The 19,988-nt window shown below is 36.9% G+C and overlaps 1 protein-coding gene across 1 annotated transcript in view; it reads right to left on the bottom strand.

The window, feature by feature from the left end:
• LUZP2 (leucine zipper protein 2) overlaps positions 1-19,988 on the bottom strand; it is a gene marked incomplete at both ends in the record, with an annotated part of 107,985 nt that overhangs the window by 59,471 nt on the left and 28,526 nt on the right. Inside the window, 2 exons of the mRNA XM_079536627.1 lie at positions 1,102-1,172; positions 2,225-2,342. Coding sequence (XP_079392753.1) covers positions 1,102-1,172; positions 2,225-2,342 — 189 coding nt within the window. The remainder of the gene's footprint in view (positions 1-1,101; positions 1,173-2,224; positions 2,343-19,988) is intronic.

The raw sequence follows: 19,988 nt of genomic DNA, 5'->3' as shown, positions 1-19,988 counted from the left end.
AGCAACGCAGAACTGAGCTGACATTCAGCTGGTACTTTAACTCAAAGAAAATTAATCTGTGGAAAGCACCTCAACTACCAGAACAGAATTTGTGAGCTGCTGGATCAATTTTTTGTTTGTTCAGGACTCTATTACTACAGCAATTTGGACAATGCTAGGTTGAAACATACTGATTTGAAATAGAGATCGAGCAGCATGGAACCAGTGCATCATCAGCACAAATCAACTCCCTTATTGTACTAACTAAAGTAATCATTCTGAAATACTGATGTTTCAAGCAGCTCTTCACACTCTATTCCTTCTTGGCATAGAGGGCAATGCCTCCTTCCCTCCTTCCTTGTCTGTCCCTTCTGAGCAGTTTTTAGCCATCAATAGCACACTCCAATCATGGGAATCATCCCACCAGGTTTTGGTGATAGAAACTGCACCGTGGTTTTCCAGTAGCATGGTAGCTTCCAAAAGCTCTATGGTATTTTTTTTATGGCTCCAACTTGCTTTTTATTGAAGAACGGAAGGTTCTTGTCACAAGCTTTCTTGCACTGCCATACATGCTTCTACTAAATACATAAAATATCAGCAATAAGAGGGCCGAGGGATTTGAGTCATGCATTTCTAATAGTGAAGGAACTAAACACTGTAGTTTATGTGCGTTGTTCTCCAGAGGAAAGTATGAGATATAGATGCATCCATTATATAATATTGTTTGAAATAAAGTGATCTCTATACTAGTTATGCTTACTTGTGATTGAAGTTACATTAATGACATGATTTACTGGTCCAAAATCCAATGACTAAGTGGGTCACAGAGCTGAACAATGACAGAAAGTTTCATACCTAAATCTTCCTGAGAAATTCAAAATCCTTTTCCTTAGCAGGTATCTCCACGCAGCATTTTTAATGTCTGTCCAGTATCAGCGCACATGTCATTTGTTTCAAGTTCTTTTCACAATATAGAGTTCCATACCTTTATCTTACTGTTAATGTTATGATCAGCAGAATCCAGACTACATGACTGTCTAAAATTTAAGGCAAAAGGAAAGGTGGCATTTTCTAATTGCTTTCATTCCAGAAAGTGAAAGAAAAGGGAGGAGGTATTCTTACCTTTGCTTTTGGCCCAGTTCCAGAAGTTTCTGCACATCACTTCTGGCTGATGCTTCATCGTTTTTCAAAGACTGATAGCAAAGCAAGAAATCAGTTACTAAAGACATCATCAGTATTACTCAGTAATGAAATGATTGACTGGGCACTCTTTTGTAACATGGAGAAAGTATTCTATAGTGCACAGTACACATTGATTAGGAGAGAATTCTGCAGTATGGAAAAATGTAGCACAGCATACTACAGTATAGTGCTGAGACACAGTACCTGTATTCTATGAAAAGTATAAAAGATGCTACTCGATATATTTTTCCCACTTAATTTACATCAATATGATGAAAAATACCCAATGTTGGGAGAACACTGTCCTTTAAAACGGCATGCAATACCGAAACTCTCAGCTGAAAATGAGTCTTTACTAGACCAGCAGGCTGTATCAGGTAGATAGGCATGCTCTTAAGGAATCATCTGATCGTTTCAATACTTTGGATGCAGAGTATTGGCTCTTTAATTTTTGCTCTGAGGAGCAGATTTGATCTCAGAGTTAATTTGGCCAATGTCCTTTCAGCCAACCTATGATACCCAGAAAATCCCCTCAGTTAGATGTAGAGGTATCTCAACTCTGAATGGCTGGCTGGCAGCTCTTCTAACATAGTTTGTCAGTTAAACTTGTAAAGTAATCCCCTGCAGTAAATCCAGATTGCATGTAAGCTGGGTAAAGTGAGCAGCTACGCTAAGCTGTGTATACGCAGCTTAAGAGCAAAGAGGAAGCCTACAGCAGGAAAGGAAATCCTTCCTTAGTAGCTGCCAGGATAAATGCAGCTGTCGATAAATAAGCTGTCAACTAATATGGCTTATTCTTTTCTGCTTCTTCTTTTGTTCTAATGTATTTTTTTTTCACATTTCCTTCCTCTCTTCTGTTTTATTTTGAATAAGTGGACAAAGAGCCCAACTCATTTGGACTACACTTCCCTTGAAAACAACAGTTTTAGTGCAAGATCAAAAGAAGAACTTTATAAAATCAGCAATAACAGTGGATTTTTTTTTTTTTTCCCTCTCACGAAATAGACACTAGTATGAAAAACCCAAGTAATTCTAAGCCAAAGGAACCCAGACATAACCTTACCTGGAGATTTACTTTAATTCCCTCAAGTTCTTTGGAAGTTTTCAACAACTGGTGAAGAATATTGCTTCTTTCCTTAAAGACTTCTTTTAGTTGTCTCTCCAATTCTTCATAGCCCTGTCTAACATAGAAAACAAAAGCATGAGATTCTCCTAAAACATTCGTCTGTGTGCTTCGGAACAGTATTAGTTCACTCAAATTTAATTAATTACAACTGTACAATATCTAGATTCTAAATTGGAATGTAGGATGGTCTCGCTACATAACAACTTGTTTTCTCCTAATATAGGTAAACAGATGTGTTGAATGCCAAACTGATGCATCTAAGTATACAAATTCAAATGAAACATCAGCAATGGTGAACTGTTTGTGATGAACAAGAGACAGAATGGGTATATTTAACATGGATGACAATATACAGAGTAACAAGTATCTGCCAAACAAAAAAATAAGTTTTCCAAGGACAGAAGAACTCAAACTGAGATTTAATACTTTCTGTACCTGATAGATACCAAGTTCAACTGTCAGCAAAATATTGCATTCTCTTGGTACTTTTTGTTTCTGTTACTCTCTCCATTTGTGAATAAATTTTATTTTGCAAGAAATGGTCACTTCATACCGCTTATGATATGTTCATCTACAAAAGAAAATGAAAAACTGCAGGTCTTGTTGGAAACCTATTAGAATGACTTCATGAATGCATAGGGTAAAGATCACGTACAGCGATAAAGTCAGGACTTGGTCGTATGTAACCCAAGCAGTAACTAGACAGCACTCACAGTGGTTATCCTTGACATACAGAACTAATGACACAGAAATAAATCATCCAGCGCAGAACACTGATGCATCATTTACAAGAAAATTCGTATGCCAAGAATTCGAAACTCCCACAGTTTACATAACAGTGAATGCAAATCACCAAGAATAGCCCTTCCTACTTGGGAAGCTGAGAACTGCAGTTCCAAAAAGATGCTCGCTTCTGAAACATTGTAGAGAAATGCAAAAAAGAACAAGCTAAGTAGATTTTTAAAAGTGTAGATGCAAAATAAATGAAAGGGACGCAAAATTAAAACAATTTCTTTATTTAACTCGTTCCAAAACAATGTGTGTCATAATATATTGCCAAAATGTATGTCAGAGACACATTCCTCATTTGAACGATAAAAAAATTACATATAAACAAGTGTATGTAGAAATCATTGCATCATGTAAATGGCATCTACTTTGTGGCTCTCCTTTTGACATGCAATATATAAAGTAATGTATATTTCATACACATAAAAAGAAGATTCTTCCAATATTTCTTAACAACTGATATTGCCATTAGACCAACTAAAGCCACATTGATTTTTCCCTTTACGAAGTCTGTGTGATGTTATATTTGTACTATTGAGTTTAATAAAATATATCTGCTTAATAAAAATTGCCTGTGATATTTGCAGCTTGCTGATTCATTGGTAATGTATCTCAAAAAACAGAATCATGTGTGAACAAACTGACTAATGGGTAACATGAGAGAACAGATAAGCAAAACGTAAACCTGAAGAATGAAAGCATTCATTTCTTCTTCCTTTTGTATTTTTCTTCTATGGCAAATCTTTATTTCCAAAAAGTTGCATATAAACTTTTCTGTTTAAGATATAAATCCTAATTTATTATGAATTACTTATCACCATGTTGTCCATCCATTCTGAAACCAATCTTACTAGTACATAGGTGAGATTTGAAGCATCCCTTAGTGAAATATTTTAAGATTTTTTTTAACACTACTATCTCAGAAAATAGCTGAAGTCTATGACAAAGCATTCTGTCACTTTGCTCCCTTCTTTCCACTAGTGTTCCCACTTGTCTTTACTTGTGGAGTAGGTGCATCCAGAACAAGTACCACAGTTGAAGCTATACATGCACCCACTCCACATCTCTGGATGAGATGTTGCTTGTGCGTTGGGCACAGCTGAGATTGAGTGGTGTCAGTACAAGCCTACAGACATATAGAATCATTAATGTTGGAAAGACCTCTAAGATCATCAAGTCCAGCCATTCACTTACCACCAATGCTGCCCGCTGACCACATTCTTCAGTGCAATGTCCACACTTTGCCTGAACACCTCTAGGGATTGTGACTCCACCACTCTCTGGGCAGTCTGTGCCAACCCCCAACCCTTCCTTCTGAGAAGAAATGCTTTCTATCAACCCTACACGACACCATGTACGGTTTCCAGCAGACACAGGTACCATTCTGTTGTCATAAGCCAAACCACAGCCTATACCAGGGCTCATCACACCTCATTCTTGTTTGCTTGCCACACACACTCAACTCTTGTCCAAAGCAAGTTCATGATGCTTCTGTGACAAGGAATGAGAACATGAAGAACGTGCATGAATATACTGTACTGACAGTTGGATGCAGTCCATATCAGCTTCATCATTAAGTGAACAGCAGAAGGGTATCACCACCTTTACAACTTCTCCCTCGGCTTTTTAGAGAGGCTGTGAGAACTGCAAGCATCTGAGAAGTTTTTCGAAGCCCACAGCATAAATTATATTGCAAAGCATTTCAAAATGTAATTACAAATGTTCCTGACAGCTTTGACTGTGATCTTTTGAATTATTTAAAAATACTTATTTTCTAAATATATCATAATGAGAAGTACATAGGCAAGGGGGAGAGGGGGAACAGCTGCTAAGAAATCCTTCTGGATTACTGAAATAGATTTTTTTTTTCTCTTAGCTGTGTATAGATACAGATATACAGATATATACATACACACACATATACAAAAAAGATACGCAGAAAGCAAATGCATCTCACTTCCTTCAGACTTCCCTTCTCTCAGAAAGCAACCCTTACCCCAACATACACCTCCATCAGCAGCCAGCACCTGATACGTCTTGTAGATGAAACAAAATGTACCTCTTACCCTCACAATAAAGTTATTATTTTTTATCAGGCTCCCAGTGATATAAGCCCTTCTTCAGCTACACCAAGAGCTAGGTGAACTGAACTTTCTCAGAGATTTCTAATTGTCACAGAACAGCTGTGAACATACACATGTTTCTCCTCTGATTCCCTATCTGCTTTGAATCACACTTTTCACTGTAAAGATTTTCCAAATCAACAGAAGGAAATGCCACAGAGCAAAGTTCTTTGTCAGTGCACTTTGTGAAATCAAAGGTTTCTTTTAGAGGATGACAAACGAACACATCTGCAATCCACCACGTGTGCAAACTAAGGAGACTTGGTTGATTAGCGGCCATAGTTTCTCTCCCAGAAAAAAAAGCACTCAGCCTATTTTTGCTCAGTCAGATATGAATTCATGCAACTGCCTGCATACATAATTTTAATATGACATTCACACACACAAAAATAAATAAATACAGGAAGGTTGCATCATCTTTGTGACCCTCAGTCATATAAACTCAAATACAAATATGGAATATTGGAATCAATGAGTTCTAGCACTACTACAGCAGTTCTGCAATGATGTAAATTTATACTTCTCCTGCTGGATTTCCCAAATTATCAGTGTACTAACAGAAATGCACTATTTTCCAGTCTACAAGTGCCACAGTTAAATTTGCTGAAACTCACGAGATATCCACTTTCATACTTTCATTCAGATGATCTTTCCCCATATATAATTAACATAATAAAAAGATTTCAATTCAAAAGCCGTTAAGGAATTAAAATTTGAACAACTCTAGGAACAACTCAAAATCTTCTTCTCTAGTTTTTCAGTCAAGAAAGACGAAGGTCATAGGAATACTATGTCCAGCTAGCCTACACGTTCTCTTCTTTCTTAAAACATTACTCCTGTGCACTATTGCGCAAGGTTAGAGTCAAAAAAAAAAAAAGCACTTAGACATCAGCTCAGTAATTTATATCATTAGTTTGACCCTACACTCAACTTCTTAGCCTTGAGAGAGCTAAAATGTTGATCACTGTTCTGGAAAGAGACAACCAAGCTTTTCAGCTATTTCTGGACCTCAAATAATGCTGTGAGAGGTGTGGAAAAAAATCCACCTCCCCAGGTGGTAGCACTCAGCTTGACACACCTTTCCTGCTGCACTTGGTTGGAGTACTGACTGACACTCTGCCAGTGAGAAACAGCCAAGATTTAGCAGAGATTAACTGCAAATTCCCACAATTGGAGTGAGCAGCAGTCAGCCTTTCAGGAGGCTGAAAGGAGGCACTTCCGTTTGATGCTACAGTTCCCAAGAGGTTTAGAAAAGGAGTACAATCTATAGAATCCTGCAGCAATTTGAGGGGTTTATTAATTTAACTTTTACCTGAATTGCAGTTTTCTCAAGTGGAATTATAATATGTGATAACTCACTAAGGACAAGTCCACATTTTGCCTTGCAGTGTTCACATCCAAATACGTAACTAAATAAAATATGAATGAAGGACTATAATTATACTGAATTATTAGCTGGTATAACTAGCTAGAAGAGTTTATTAGTTACTTCCAGAGGGAAAGTTGCATTTAACACAACCTAGTTCATGATTTGTGCTAACATCTGATGTACTGACTTCCTGATAATTCCACTACTCATCCTTCACTCCCTCCCTAGCGAGCAGTTCACTCCTTGAACAAAACCAGAACAGCTGTTTTCAGAGCAATTGCTCCTTCCAGCTGGCGCACCTCTTCACATTAAACCAAGAAAAAAAATCCTCTGTCCGTACTTGCATTCATATTTATATCTAAAAACACATCCAGTCACCTTTCTCTTGAGGAGCAAATCAGAAATACTTGAAATCTTGAAAAACAAACAAACAAACACAATTATTTGCTAGTTACATGCCCTATTCATTACCACAGTGTCAATGTAGCCTTGTATTTATTTCACTGGCTTCAGAGAAAGCGGGAGGAATGTAGAGACTTAATCATATATTTATATTACCCTTTTGGGAGAATTAAAAAAAAAAAAAAACATGCCTGTACAGAGTTACACTTTCCTGCGTAGCTCAGAAATAAGAAACAATGTTGTGGTAAAAGAGTTTGGACTACCATGCTTCAAACTCCCATTTCACACCTCCATGTATGCTGCAAGCAACACCTGGCACTATTCTACCATCATACATACGAAGAGATGCAGAATTAGGAGGCACTGTACTCATCAGCTCAAAAAAGGCTCAAAAAATGAACTTGAAGAGACCTGTTGTTAAAGGTTTACTCTGAGCCAAAAATGTCTGTATTGTCTGTTCCTTGTTTCTGTTGCTAGACTTCACTGATATCCACATTTTTCAGGAATTAATACACTTACCTTTAACAGCATATTTATGACACAGTTTAATTACTGAAAGCTGTTATTAAGAACTGAAGTGCAATAATAGCAAAGACTGCATGCTCCATAACCACAGCCCAGACATCAGTACGCAGGAGATCTGAGGTCATACTTTCAATTAATTTAGCTCTCATCTCAGATAATAATGTCACTTAGCCAGATCTTAGATCACCCAGAGATGACACAGCAAATCATGGCATCGTTTGCTGATGTTACTTATGCTCTGCAGAGAGTTAAGGATTCGTGATGGTAGGATCCCATCTTTTATGTAGAATTTTTTTTATTATACCCAGATTTTGGAGATACAGAATTGCTCCATACTGAAGATGTTAGCCCTGACCAAGGAGGGGCCTTTGGGAATGACTCTAAACAATCCAGGATTCTTTAAATCTGCTTCAGTTATGGAACACCTCCAGCAGCTGGGAAAGCATCTCCAGCTTCACAGGGAAATATGGCTCTCTCCAAAAAACTAAAGGGAAATGTTTAGGCTCAAAAAGCACTATCTCGTGCTCAGATATGCAAGATAGAAAGCATTCTGCTTTGTTTCATTAATTTATGGCTACAGGAGAGTAACATTAGAAACTGAGGTCTGTTGTAAAAATCAGCAATTTAGATTTTTGTGTAGCTCAGTAAGTTATCAAGTGATAATTCACATCATATTGAATGACTCTCTCATATGTGGTTGCTTGGAGAACTTCTCCAAAATCATTTACAAGGGATATAAATTGACATTACAGAAAGATTTCTTCAGGGAAGGAAAGGCTGCCACTGGTTCTGTCATGAATATTCCATCTTCTAGCAACATATAACCATTTTAAAATACACAGTACAAAAGGAATTCATTAGCATTCATTTCTAACTCTTTCAAGGTACCTTTGTCTTGCATCATAGAATCATAAAATGGCCTGGTTTGAAAGGAACCTCAAAGACCATCTAGTTCCAACCCCCTGCTATGTGCAGGGTCACCAACCAGCAGCCCAGGCTGCCCAGAGCCACATCCAGCCTGGCCTTGAATGCCTCCAGGGATGGGGCATCCACAGCCTCCTTGGGCACCTTGTTTCAGTGGGTCACCACCCTGTGAGTGAAAAACTTCCCCTTTATATCTAACCTAAATCTCCCTGTCTTAGTTTCAAACCATTCCCCCTTGTCCTATCACTATCAACCCATGTTGATGCAATTGTTCCCCCTCCTCTTTCTACACTCACTTCAAGTACTGGAAGGCCATCACACATCCAAGGATTAGAGAAGGGGTGAGGGAGAACACTCTGTACAGAATGCTTTCTGTAAAGAAGTAATTTCTATTTTAGCTTCAAGGTTAGTTCTTCCCCCTTGTGTTACAACCTTTTCGTTACAGCCGTATTCAGAAAGTTTATGTGCTTCCCTGAGATATCTCTGAATAGTTCCCCACTGCCAGTTTCCAAGGATATGGTAAATTCTCACCCCTTATCGTTCAACTACAGTCTGTTTTTCCAAGTCTAGTATAAAGTTTATATTTGCAAGTGCTTTTACACTACTATTTTTATGCAGCCAAACTGAGGAAATGATGATCACTGAACCCTAGGTTCTCAAAATCTGATGTCTAACTCATCATTCACAGCTCATTTTCTTTTGCGTAGGCTGAAGCAGCCTGTGAAACTAGGGATCTTCAGCAAAAGTGGTTCAGATAAAAAGGAAAAAAAAATGTAAGATTTATGGTTCTTACCCAGTTCCTTTTGAGGGGACAGGGAACAAACCTGTATTTTCCACTTGCATTTCTAGTCCAAGACAAGATCAGTACCTAGTTAACTGAAACTCCCTGAGAACTGCATCTTCCTCTTCCTATATATAATCCTATATAATAATATATATATATTTCCTGAAAAATTTAACTGCCATGGCTGTCCAAAATCCATTTCTGGCTTCAGCCGTGAAGCCAACTGTGTCAGCAAAGCCCACTCACAGCACTTTCCCATCCTCCTCTTTCCAGATGCTTTCTCTGAAATCTGTAGCCTGCCAAGTGGTAAGAAAGCCATCTCATTCAAACTGCAGGGAACGAGACACAGAGAGCATCACTCCAAGGCCTGAGGGCCTTTCTGCAGCTACTTGCTTCACACACCAGTGAAGCAGAACTGTCAATATCCAGGCAAATCCCTTGTGTGAAAACAGCAAGATGAGCCCTCATTTTAAAAACAATGCAAAGTCTGGCTCTTTTTAGCAAACATAATCCATTTGACTTATCATTCCCAGAGTGCAAAGTTGTTGTAAATCTCCAAGATGTATTTAAAATGTGATAGATCAAAACAGCATTATGCTAAGCGTGTTTACTGCACTTTGTTAAATTAAACTCACTTTATAATCATGTTCTAAGACCTACTCAGTAAGGCACACAACACTAACAAGAAATGTATATAGAAAAAAGTTGTCCTCAGGGTTCCAGCGGCTGAACTGAAGACACAAACACACTCTACCACAGGCTAGGAATTTATTATCATTAGCTTTATAGTGGAAGGCACAAAAGTTAATTTTTGATGTTGTAATATGTTATTTAATGGTTCAGACCTTTGCTCTCAAACACCTTGCACATAGATCTATTCCAGATCTTCTCAGCCCACAGGTTTCCACAAGTCAAGCATCTTGTTTCTTAAGTTATGAAAAGACCATTTTTATTTTGGTTATAATTAGGTTATAATTCCAGGTAAATTTGCTAGCAAACACACTGCAGCCTGTACATGTAATTTAAGCCTAAAAGAACTTAAGTTCTATACAATTAGATTGAAAATGCTCATCTTCTCCACATTAATGAATCATGCTTTCAGAAGACAAACAAAAATAGCCAAGGAGGGCAAGAAGATATCACACTAACTGCGAATCTATTACCTGGCTTGACATCAAACCAGGAAGGAGCCCAAGGGATGAAATATAAATCCATATCATTCTTCATTTGACCTAAAATTAGATTATTATTTTTAATATAGAAGACTGCATATTGGTTGAATGAAGAAGAATGGGCGTTATTACTTCAATATCTAAGAATGATGGTATAACCTGCTTGCTTCCAAAATGAAACAACAGACACAATGAAAATGAGTCATAAAGTGCTTATCGCACTTCAGGAAAGTACAATTTTCACTGACATATAGAAGATTTCTAAGGCATCCCTTAGAGAAAAGTCTGAGTGCACATTTGATCAATTACTCTGAATTATCAATGTATGATCTATGGGAAAAAAAAAAAAAAGAAAAAAAAAACATCCTAAGGACTAACCTAGAAGCATGTTTTTGGTTTGTTTTTTTGTTCGTTTGTTTGATTTTACAATTAATATCTCCCAATCTCATTTTTGCTTACTTCATACCAAAAATGGATAGTACTTATTAAAGGGAAACAGGAACATCATCTGTCAGGTAGTCAAAAGGAAGAAAACTGAATAAAGAGGGCAGAAGCAGAATAAGAGCTTACACCCAGTTAAGAGGAAATATATTTCTTCTCCTTCCAAACCACTGCACTTCATTGCAAAATGCCCTAGCTAGAGAGTATTTGAAATACAGAGTACAGATGTACCTGTGGCTTATTGTACCTTCTTCCTTGTTTTTCAGCATGAAAGAGAAAACATCATTCACTGAGAACAGAACAAACCTTTGGAGGCCAAGGGCAGTGTTACAGTAAATTCTGCTGCGCTGGAACAGTTAAAAGTAGTGAACAGATTTGTGTTGGATTCTAGCTCAGTTGGCCCAGAAATTTTACAGAGCTCACCCATCCAAAGTTTCATTTAATGAGTTCTGGGTGAACTTTTTCATCTGAAGTGAAATCCTATTAATTCCCCCTTCCTACTTGTGCATTCTCCACCTTTCCACTACTGAAATCATGTTCTTTTAAAAATTATCCCCAAAACACGAATAACTTGCTTTTAGCATGCTAGAATCTATTACATGCTCCTAAAAATCTATGTGAAGTCACATATTTCTGCTTTTCTCAATTACTGGGGGTAAACAGATGACTTTGACAGAACTGAGAACAAGGTGGCAAGGTCGCTGAGTATTTTTGTTCCCGTTATCCATTTCTGACAAAGTGTGGTTTGATCAGCTAGCTTATTTTTTTCTAAAATTCATTAAATAGGCAGAACAGTGATTATCCATTAAATACACCCCAGTACAAAAGAACTGATGATCCACTGGAAATAAGACAACATTGATATCATGTTCCTATCCATAGCTATAAAGGAATACAATTATGCTGATTCTGCTCTGTCCAACACTAGAATAAAAAACTGTGACTACTAATTTAGTGAACACACACCACAGTTTCACTGATTTAGGAGATAAGCAAGACTACACCATGCACAAGGTTGACATTCAAACAGTTTGTAATACTATCCAAATCAACACAAGAAAGCTTATTTGACAAAACTATGCAAAGCAGCACACATTTGCTCTGACAGCTGTAGTTTTTACTGGCTATTACAAATGTATGTATAATTAATAATGCTAACCCTCAGTGTATAAAAATCAGATGCGAAACTCTTTTCACTATACTTTTTCCATAAATTTGAGTATCACATTCATCCCAGCAATACTGCATCATTGCTGAAGTACAATATCCTGCTTTTCCATTTCTGGTTTGGCATGAATAATATCACGTTTAGGTGTATGCAAACAGAAACTTTTCCTATGCAGGCTTTCTTCTAGATGCCTGTAACAGTGAGAAGTGTTTCAGGGGCTGTCTGTAAACTTACTGAGGTTTGCACTCAATCCCCTTGTCAAGATTGTTAATAGAGATGTCAAATGGAAACCGCCCCAGTTCTGACTCCTGGGGGACACCATCATGCAGTCTTTTCCAACCTTGGTGATGCTATGATTCTATGATCCTAAAAGCAACCTCTGAACAGGCCAACAGATCTGCATTTAAGAGAAACAACCCCTACTTCAGGGCTGCTTTGATCCTGCTCAACACCTTCATCCTTTGAATTTATCTCAAACTGCCTGAGACCATCTTTGGCTGTTTGCAGAACACCTAATCTCCAGTGAAGTACCTTGCAAATTATTAACATCCTCAGTTACGATCATTAGATATGATATGATCAACACAAGGATTTGAGGCACAGGGCACTGTGTGGAGATCCTCCCCAAAACATCTATGTGGTTCAAGCGGCTAAAAGAAGAGATTCTAAGTGGACTCTTTGCTCTTCAGAAAGCTGTTGATCTCCTGTTCATCATCCCTGAATTCAAATGGGCAATCTATTTTTAAGGCATGCATTAATATTACTGGTTTATTGTATGTCCAATAGCTCCCCTCCTGCTCCACCACCAAAAGTCTGGGGGAATGGGGAAGATTAAGGAGAGCAACAAGGAAACGGCTCAGTACACAGATAACAATGATTTAGAACAATCACAAACAAGAAAAATAAATCCTGTAAGTAATAAAAGGAGGAAGTTTTCTGTTTATCTAAGTGATGTAGTAATAGGTGAGGAAAAAGGAAATCTCAGTTCACCTGCTTTTGATTCTCACTGCTGTAAGCTCCTCACTCAATTTCTGTATTCCCTAGGAAATCAAGGGAACCTGAGTAGATACAGATGTATGAGCCAAATAAACGATCCCATTTGACACCTGTATACACTTAGCTTACTTCTTCACATTTCAGATAAGCATAAACAGTGTCAGTCCTTAACAGAATTCAAAAGCCTGCCCTGGTGCATGTGTACATGTGGTTTCCTAACTGGAGTAGATTTATTCTGACTGTAAACTATGCCACGTTCCAACCCTCAATTAAACAATTCACACAATCTCAGATCAGCCACATTATAAGCATATGGTTACTCTGCTGGAACATCCCAGTTAAGCATGGAATTAGCTGTGCTCTTCCCAATATTGGGCAGAAAGCTTAATTTAATTCACATCTCCCATCAGCATGTCCTTGTAATCATAACTGCCCTGATTTTTGAGGAACACATACTCTACTAGACAGGCATTAATCACAGTCAGGGGAAATAGGGATCCATTTCCACATCTTTCTAGTGTTTCTGATGAACTCCTTCCTTTCTCTTATCATTTGTGAACACGTGGAGTGCTAATAAAATGCAGCCAACTTCCTGAGACAAATGAAGTGAGCAATATTGGCTGGACTATTTCATATGTTGATGACTTAAACAGGAGCATCAAAGCAGAACCTGAGAAAGCTACACTGTGTGACTGAGATCAACTTGATATTTCATATTTCCATGAACAAGAGAAATCACACACTACTAGTCCTAGAACTTCACTATTTGTCTTCTCTTAGAGGTACTTGAGGGAGCAAGATTCTGGAATTAGTTCTGTTAAAACTGATAGAAGCTTAAGTTCTGATTTGTTTTACTTCACAAGTAACATAAGTGGACTGCAATTTATTCTTGTCTTTAAGATTAACAACAGTCACCTTTCCAATATCACAAGTGATTTACACTAAAAAGGACATTTTTTAGTGTGGGAACATACAGGACTATACAACACAAGCTTCAAGAGGAAAAAATCATATCTAAAAATGCAAATTAATTATTTTGTTCCATGCACTTTTGACCAGAGTCGAGTCAGTGTTTAGAAAAATAAGCAAAAAAGCTATAGATAGAAAAGAAGTTTTATTTATATAGGGATTGGAAATGCCTAGATAACAGGGTTACCTATTTTCCTGAGGCAGACAGTGCTGAATATTGCACATGAACATAAAGCCAACCAATGATTTCATACATTTTGAAGCCCATCCACATTACCAAGTAGAAGAGCCCACAAAATCTCACCCAAAAAGGAAAGACAGGTTTTGAAAATGTGGGACTTCAGTGCTAGCTTCCCAGTACTTCCATCCCTTTCACTTAACAACAAAAACGTGAAGAACACAATAACTTTATGCAAGGACATCAACTGAGAAGAAACACCTACAACTTCTTCCTATACTGATGAACACCAAACACATCCATATGTCAGTTTTGAAAGTAGGAGTCAAAATGAAGAAGTCCGTTCTTGTAAAGAAACTAGCACACAAGTCAACTAGTAGGAAAAAAAATAAAGTTGTGCATCTCTGAGGGAGTAAGTCATTGCATATGGGAAGAATAGTGTTATAATTAGTAAGGGATAATACGTCAATGAATATTGTTTGCTCATGAACCCTTTTCAATTAATAAATACACAAAAAAATAGTACAACTTCATATGGGAAGTGAAATTAGGAAAGCTCATTAAAATCTGCAAGTCTGCTGCTGCAACCTATTCATCAACCATTAACAGATTTACTAGAAAAACATGTAAATTTCTCCTATCACTGAACTAGTACTAATTTTTGTTTTGTGAAAGAATTCTTTTTTCCTGGAAGATTTTGTACAAAAGTTTAATTGTAAATTGATTAACATGGAGCTTTGCTAATTATACCAGCTGAAGCAAACTTCAGCTGACACCATGCTAGGGACCCAAATTTAGGGACTGTCCCACTGCATTAAATATAGTGCAATTATCGTAGATATACTAACAAAATTAATTTGAACTGACAGATAATGGAAGACGAAAATGAATCTTCACAGCATTGTGTGCAATAGATACAAAGGTCTTCTGCTAATAATTGCATCTTTACAGGTTTCTGAACAATTAGAAAGAGTTTAATAACATTGCTTTCAGTCTGAAAGAATAACACCTCACCACAACCAATGCTTTTCCAAGGGGACAGAACCAATTCCAGAGGAAAATAAACAAGGTGAAGTTAAGAAACAGCTGAGCAGTGAATGTTAATAAAACTAAAGAAACTATCCATATAATCTTTAAATGAAAACTATTCTGCAAATGAATCTCTATCTTTTACATGGACATTATCATTTCAATGGCCATTTTTAGTTAGTATAAAATGCACAAGTTTCAGGAGCTAAGTTTCTTTACTTATCAAAGTTATCAGTGTAAAAAAAAAAAAATAACTCAATCAAAAGCACAGATCTAGAAATTCTACTTACATTCCCTCCCTGGAGATCCAAATCCAAAGCAAGTTACCCAAGAAAGTAAAGTTGCTTTATCACTGCAGATCACCACACCTGCTGTAATTCTTGAGCACAGCCACAGTTAATGAGAAGCTCATTAATACCATGTGACGAAGAAGCCACCTTAGCAGCACAGCTCAGTTATGGCCACACACAAGCTGTAGCCAGCAGTATGGAGTGGGCTTCAAACCAACTGCGTGTGCAGATGTAGGCAGTAACCATGCAAGGCATAGTATGAGCTCTATGTACCATCACAGCCACAGGCACTAAAAGAAGGAATGTGGTGCTATGTGCAAACATGCACAGCGGCTGCACACCCAAAGCCTATCTTGAAAGATTTTATTTTTCTTAGTCCCAACAAAATACACTGCAATGTGTAACTTCCATAGTGCTGTTGCAAGGGAATTGCCAAGTCCATGCATGGACATGAACAGCAAGGCAGTTAGCTTAGCGAATTAAAGATGATAGCAAACAGCATCTTCTCCTTTTTTTCTTTTTCTTTTTTTTTTTTTTCCAACTAGCAAGTTTAAGACAATTCACTTAGAGAATACAGAAGAAGGCAAAAAAAATACGTATGATAAAATCCCTCTCTCTTCATTTTCCTTCCAAACGCTGGGGACAAAAATAATAGCACAAGAAAATAACCATCAGTCGGGATATTCATACGTCATATAAAATGTCATAAAAAAGACTAAAAATGTTGTTATCAATCTGCGTTTGAAATGAACGACACTTCATCTCTGAATCTGGCCCATTTTTTATGACATTGAGGCCAAATGTAATCTTACACACTGGTTAATTCAGCTGCATATATGATCCAGAAATTTGCATGTTTATTAATCCTTAAATTATTTAACTTAAAATTAAAGAAAAAAAAATTGCAAAGTATCTCACATGAGATGATCCCAATACACCCTGAAAAGAGCTATGAGCAGAAGGTAGAATTACATGTTTTCTTATGAATAAGAGAAAAGGTGTTTGGCTAAGAATGCACTGTCAGACCTGACTCATATTTAAAATCCAAATACACAAGTGGGCCATACTTGAGGATTCCCATTTCATGAAGTTCTACTACCTAGAGATGAACTGCTGCTTGCACGGCTTCCTGGTTTAGATAGCATTATAGCTATTATCTTGGTTAATAACTTAGCCTTGCAATAATTATTTCTTCTTATTTCTATCAGCTGCACAATGCTTAAAACTATATTCACTAACAAAAGTATCTTCCAACCAGATTGGTCCTACATTCCTTTCAAAATAAGCTCAATCAATAGCAGGTGAACTGCACATGAAAACAAATTAATGCGGAGACTCACCATGCTACCAATCACTTGGGTGACAGAAAACTTGAAGTGACTGTAATCGAAGCATGAAACCCATGCAAACAAATCACGCTCAACAGGTAGATGAAACTGCTGTATGGTTTTCAACCAGGGTGGCTTATGAAGAAAAAAGAAAATAAATATATTTTGATAATTTTACTCTCTTTGCACACTTTCTTCAAATAGCTAATGCAGTTCAACCCCTACATTTTTACCACATGCAGTATCTGTTCTGGATGTACTATTCTGGCAGTATCACGATTTTTTAGGAATATTCTTTTTCTTGTTAAAGCAATTAATTATTCTTTCTATATGAAGCTACTTTCTAAGCAGTCTTCATCTGTTTCCTTTCACCTCTGCTTCTGATAGCATTGGTCTTTACTTGCATCAGCAAATAACCATCATTTCAGGCAACCTGCAACGAGATACCTATGGAGGGGGATATTTTTCTTTTTAGACTAAATTCATTTGTTGGTAGTTTTTTCCCTTTTAAAATCCATTCTAGATAAAACAATGAAGCCACCTAGGCCATCTATTAAGACCACCTCTCATGAATGACAGTACTCTCCCTGTGCGCACAGGTTTCAGGCTTTAAGAGGATTCACTTTACATTTTCTGTCAGCTAAGCGATACATAGCACAGACTTATACTCTTCACCAGCACACTTCCTTCACTATCTGTATATTATTTCACCCTGATTGCACTCTCCAACATGGAGAACAAAGTGAGCCAAGATTTCTCAGCCTTGGTTTGCCCATGCAAGAGATGTCTGGCAAATGATATCCTGCAGAGACTGACAAAACTTGAGAGCACATTAGAGCAAGCAAATGCTTTCTGTCACTTACTCCTTTACTTCTATTTTTATGAAACAGGAGAAAACAATTCATTTTTCCTAAGGAAATTAACTGGATAATGTGATGCAGGTACTTTAGAGTACACCATTAGAGTAAGCAGGAAATAAATTAAGACCCTTCTTAAGTTTAAGAAAGGTTTATATGCTTCTGGAACTATATTTTATTCTTTATAACTTTGATTGAATCGGTATTATTCGCTATCTCAGATAAAATAATAACTGTAGTAGAACATAAATGGCACAAATCCATAAGGAAGTCACATTCATTTGTATGCTACATAAAGGCTGATTGAACACTTTAACTAAGAAAACACTGTGGCTAACAACTTCATGGTATTGTCATTTCATTAGTCTTATCAAATTACAAATCCATGTTAGAAATCAGAGTTTTTAAGATAATCCTTTGAAGACACACAACACAAGAGAAGATTCAGCATGAGCTGAAGGAGCTTTTATCTCAATGAATTTTTCATTTTCTATAAGGGGAGCTGTTGTAATTACAGCTTAGCTTGTCTATGATTTCAGATAAACAATGTTTATATTGTCTTAAAAGATAAGCAGAATCTAATTGGATAAGTTTAAAACAAGCATCCATGGAATGAGGTGTCTCATTGATAAATATATTGTTATTTCCCAGCTTTTGAGATTAACGTCATTATTTTGTTTTCCCTATAATCAAGGTTTGCAGATAAAGCAATGGGAAATAACAGTTTCCAATAGGCACAGCAAAAAGAAGATAAGGGTTCCATTACTAAAAATCAACAGCTCATAAATTCTTCCTGGTTACTACCTAAAATTCCATTATGATCTATTATTTATTTGCACAAGAGTAGTACCAGAGGAGTGAAACATTGACCTTGATTCTTAGACCTTTTACATAAAAAGGTGCAATCCAGATATTACTAAAAAAAAGTATTTCTACCCTATGTTGTTTATATCTAACAGACAAATAAGAAAATGCAAGTGGGGCAAGAGAGGCATGCACAAGCACAATGACTTGCTCAAGGTCAGATTAGCAGGTCCATGGCAGAACTAACAATCAGAATCAAGTCTCTTGATATTGACTAGACTACCTTATTCACCAAAACAAGCTGCTCAAATGTAATTAAAAGGGTATGCCCTTCTCATAATGAATTTGTAAGTTAGTAAATAAACATTTCAGCAGTTTGCTTATGATAATAAATCATTCTTCTTTCTGCAGCCTATGTAAGCTGACAGGGCAATAACAGTTTCACTGCACGTCTTTTATTTACAGGTACATCAATGATAAAATAGGCCCCAATGCAATAGACCCAAATTACTCAGTTTTTTAATGGTCGATGCAAATATGCTGAGGTATTAAACATGTGAGTTCACTTCCCTTGCATATGAAATATTACTGACTTCAGAAATAGCATTATTGACAACGACTGTTAATTTATAACCTTGGCCATCAAGAACACAAAATCTGACTGAAGACACCAACAAAGAGGAAAGAGTATGAGATAGCTAGAAGGCAAAGAAAGCTACAGACTGTTTGCTACCCATCTAATCCCAGTGATTAGAGGGCTTTCCATATCTTGTTCCCACTGAATGGCGATTCTGAAGTCTCAGGTTTTGTGTCTTCCAGTACATTTCTGTCTTAGAGGACAACACCTTAACAAGCTAACATTCTTAGTAATTTTTATTACAGAATGTTACCTGACTGTAATAAAAATTCAAAACACAAAATTGGCCTTCATTTGTACTAAATGTTAGGTTAAAAAATAGAAAAAAAAAATCTAGATCACAGCCACCACTAAAAAACCTCAAATTGAACTTATGAGTTATCAGAAAACTGACTATTCTCATATAAAATTATTAAACTGGAAAAAACCCTACACTTTCAAGTTGCTAGTTGCATACCAGAAATTTTTTCATGGTTTTGCCATATCATTGCAGATCATATTCCACCCCAGAATACGCAGCCATGCATTTCTATTTGCTCACAAGAGGATTTAAACATGCAAAATACTTTCCTAAGCAGTACACATAATATATAGACAGAATTGGAGCCCTACATAGCAGTAAATGGGTGATTAAATTGTGGGGAATCTTTTCTATATCAGTAACCTTCAAAGGAAGGGTCTTTGAAAGAATTAAACCTTCTGTTAGGTCTCAAATTTTAATTTGGAGAGTTTGTATGATATAGACTATACTATTATAAAGGGAAGGTAATTTTTTTTTCCTATGTATCTATTTTTCTGTATAACTGATACTTACTTAAAGAGAACAATTTCCTCTTACAGCTATTCTATCCTCTCAGTCTCACGTACTACTAGTACTGCTATTCATGGAAACCTTGCATACTATTTATGTCCTGGA

This window comes from Tetrao urogallus, assembly GCF_951394365.1.
Source record: "Tetrao urogallus genome assembly, chromosome: 6".
Taxonomy (NCBI): Eukaryota; Metazoa; Chordata; class Aves; order Galliformes; family Phasianidae; genus Tetrao; species Tetrao urogallus.
This window is presented reverse-complemented; position numbering and strand designations above follow the sequence as displayed.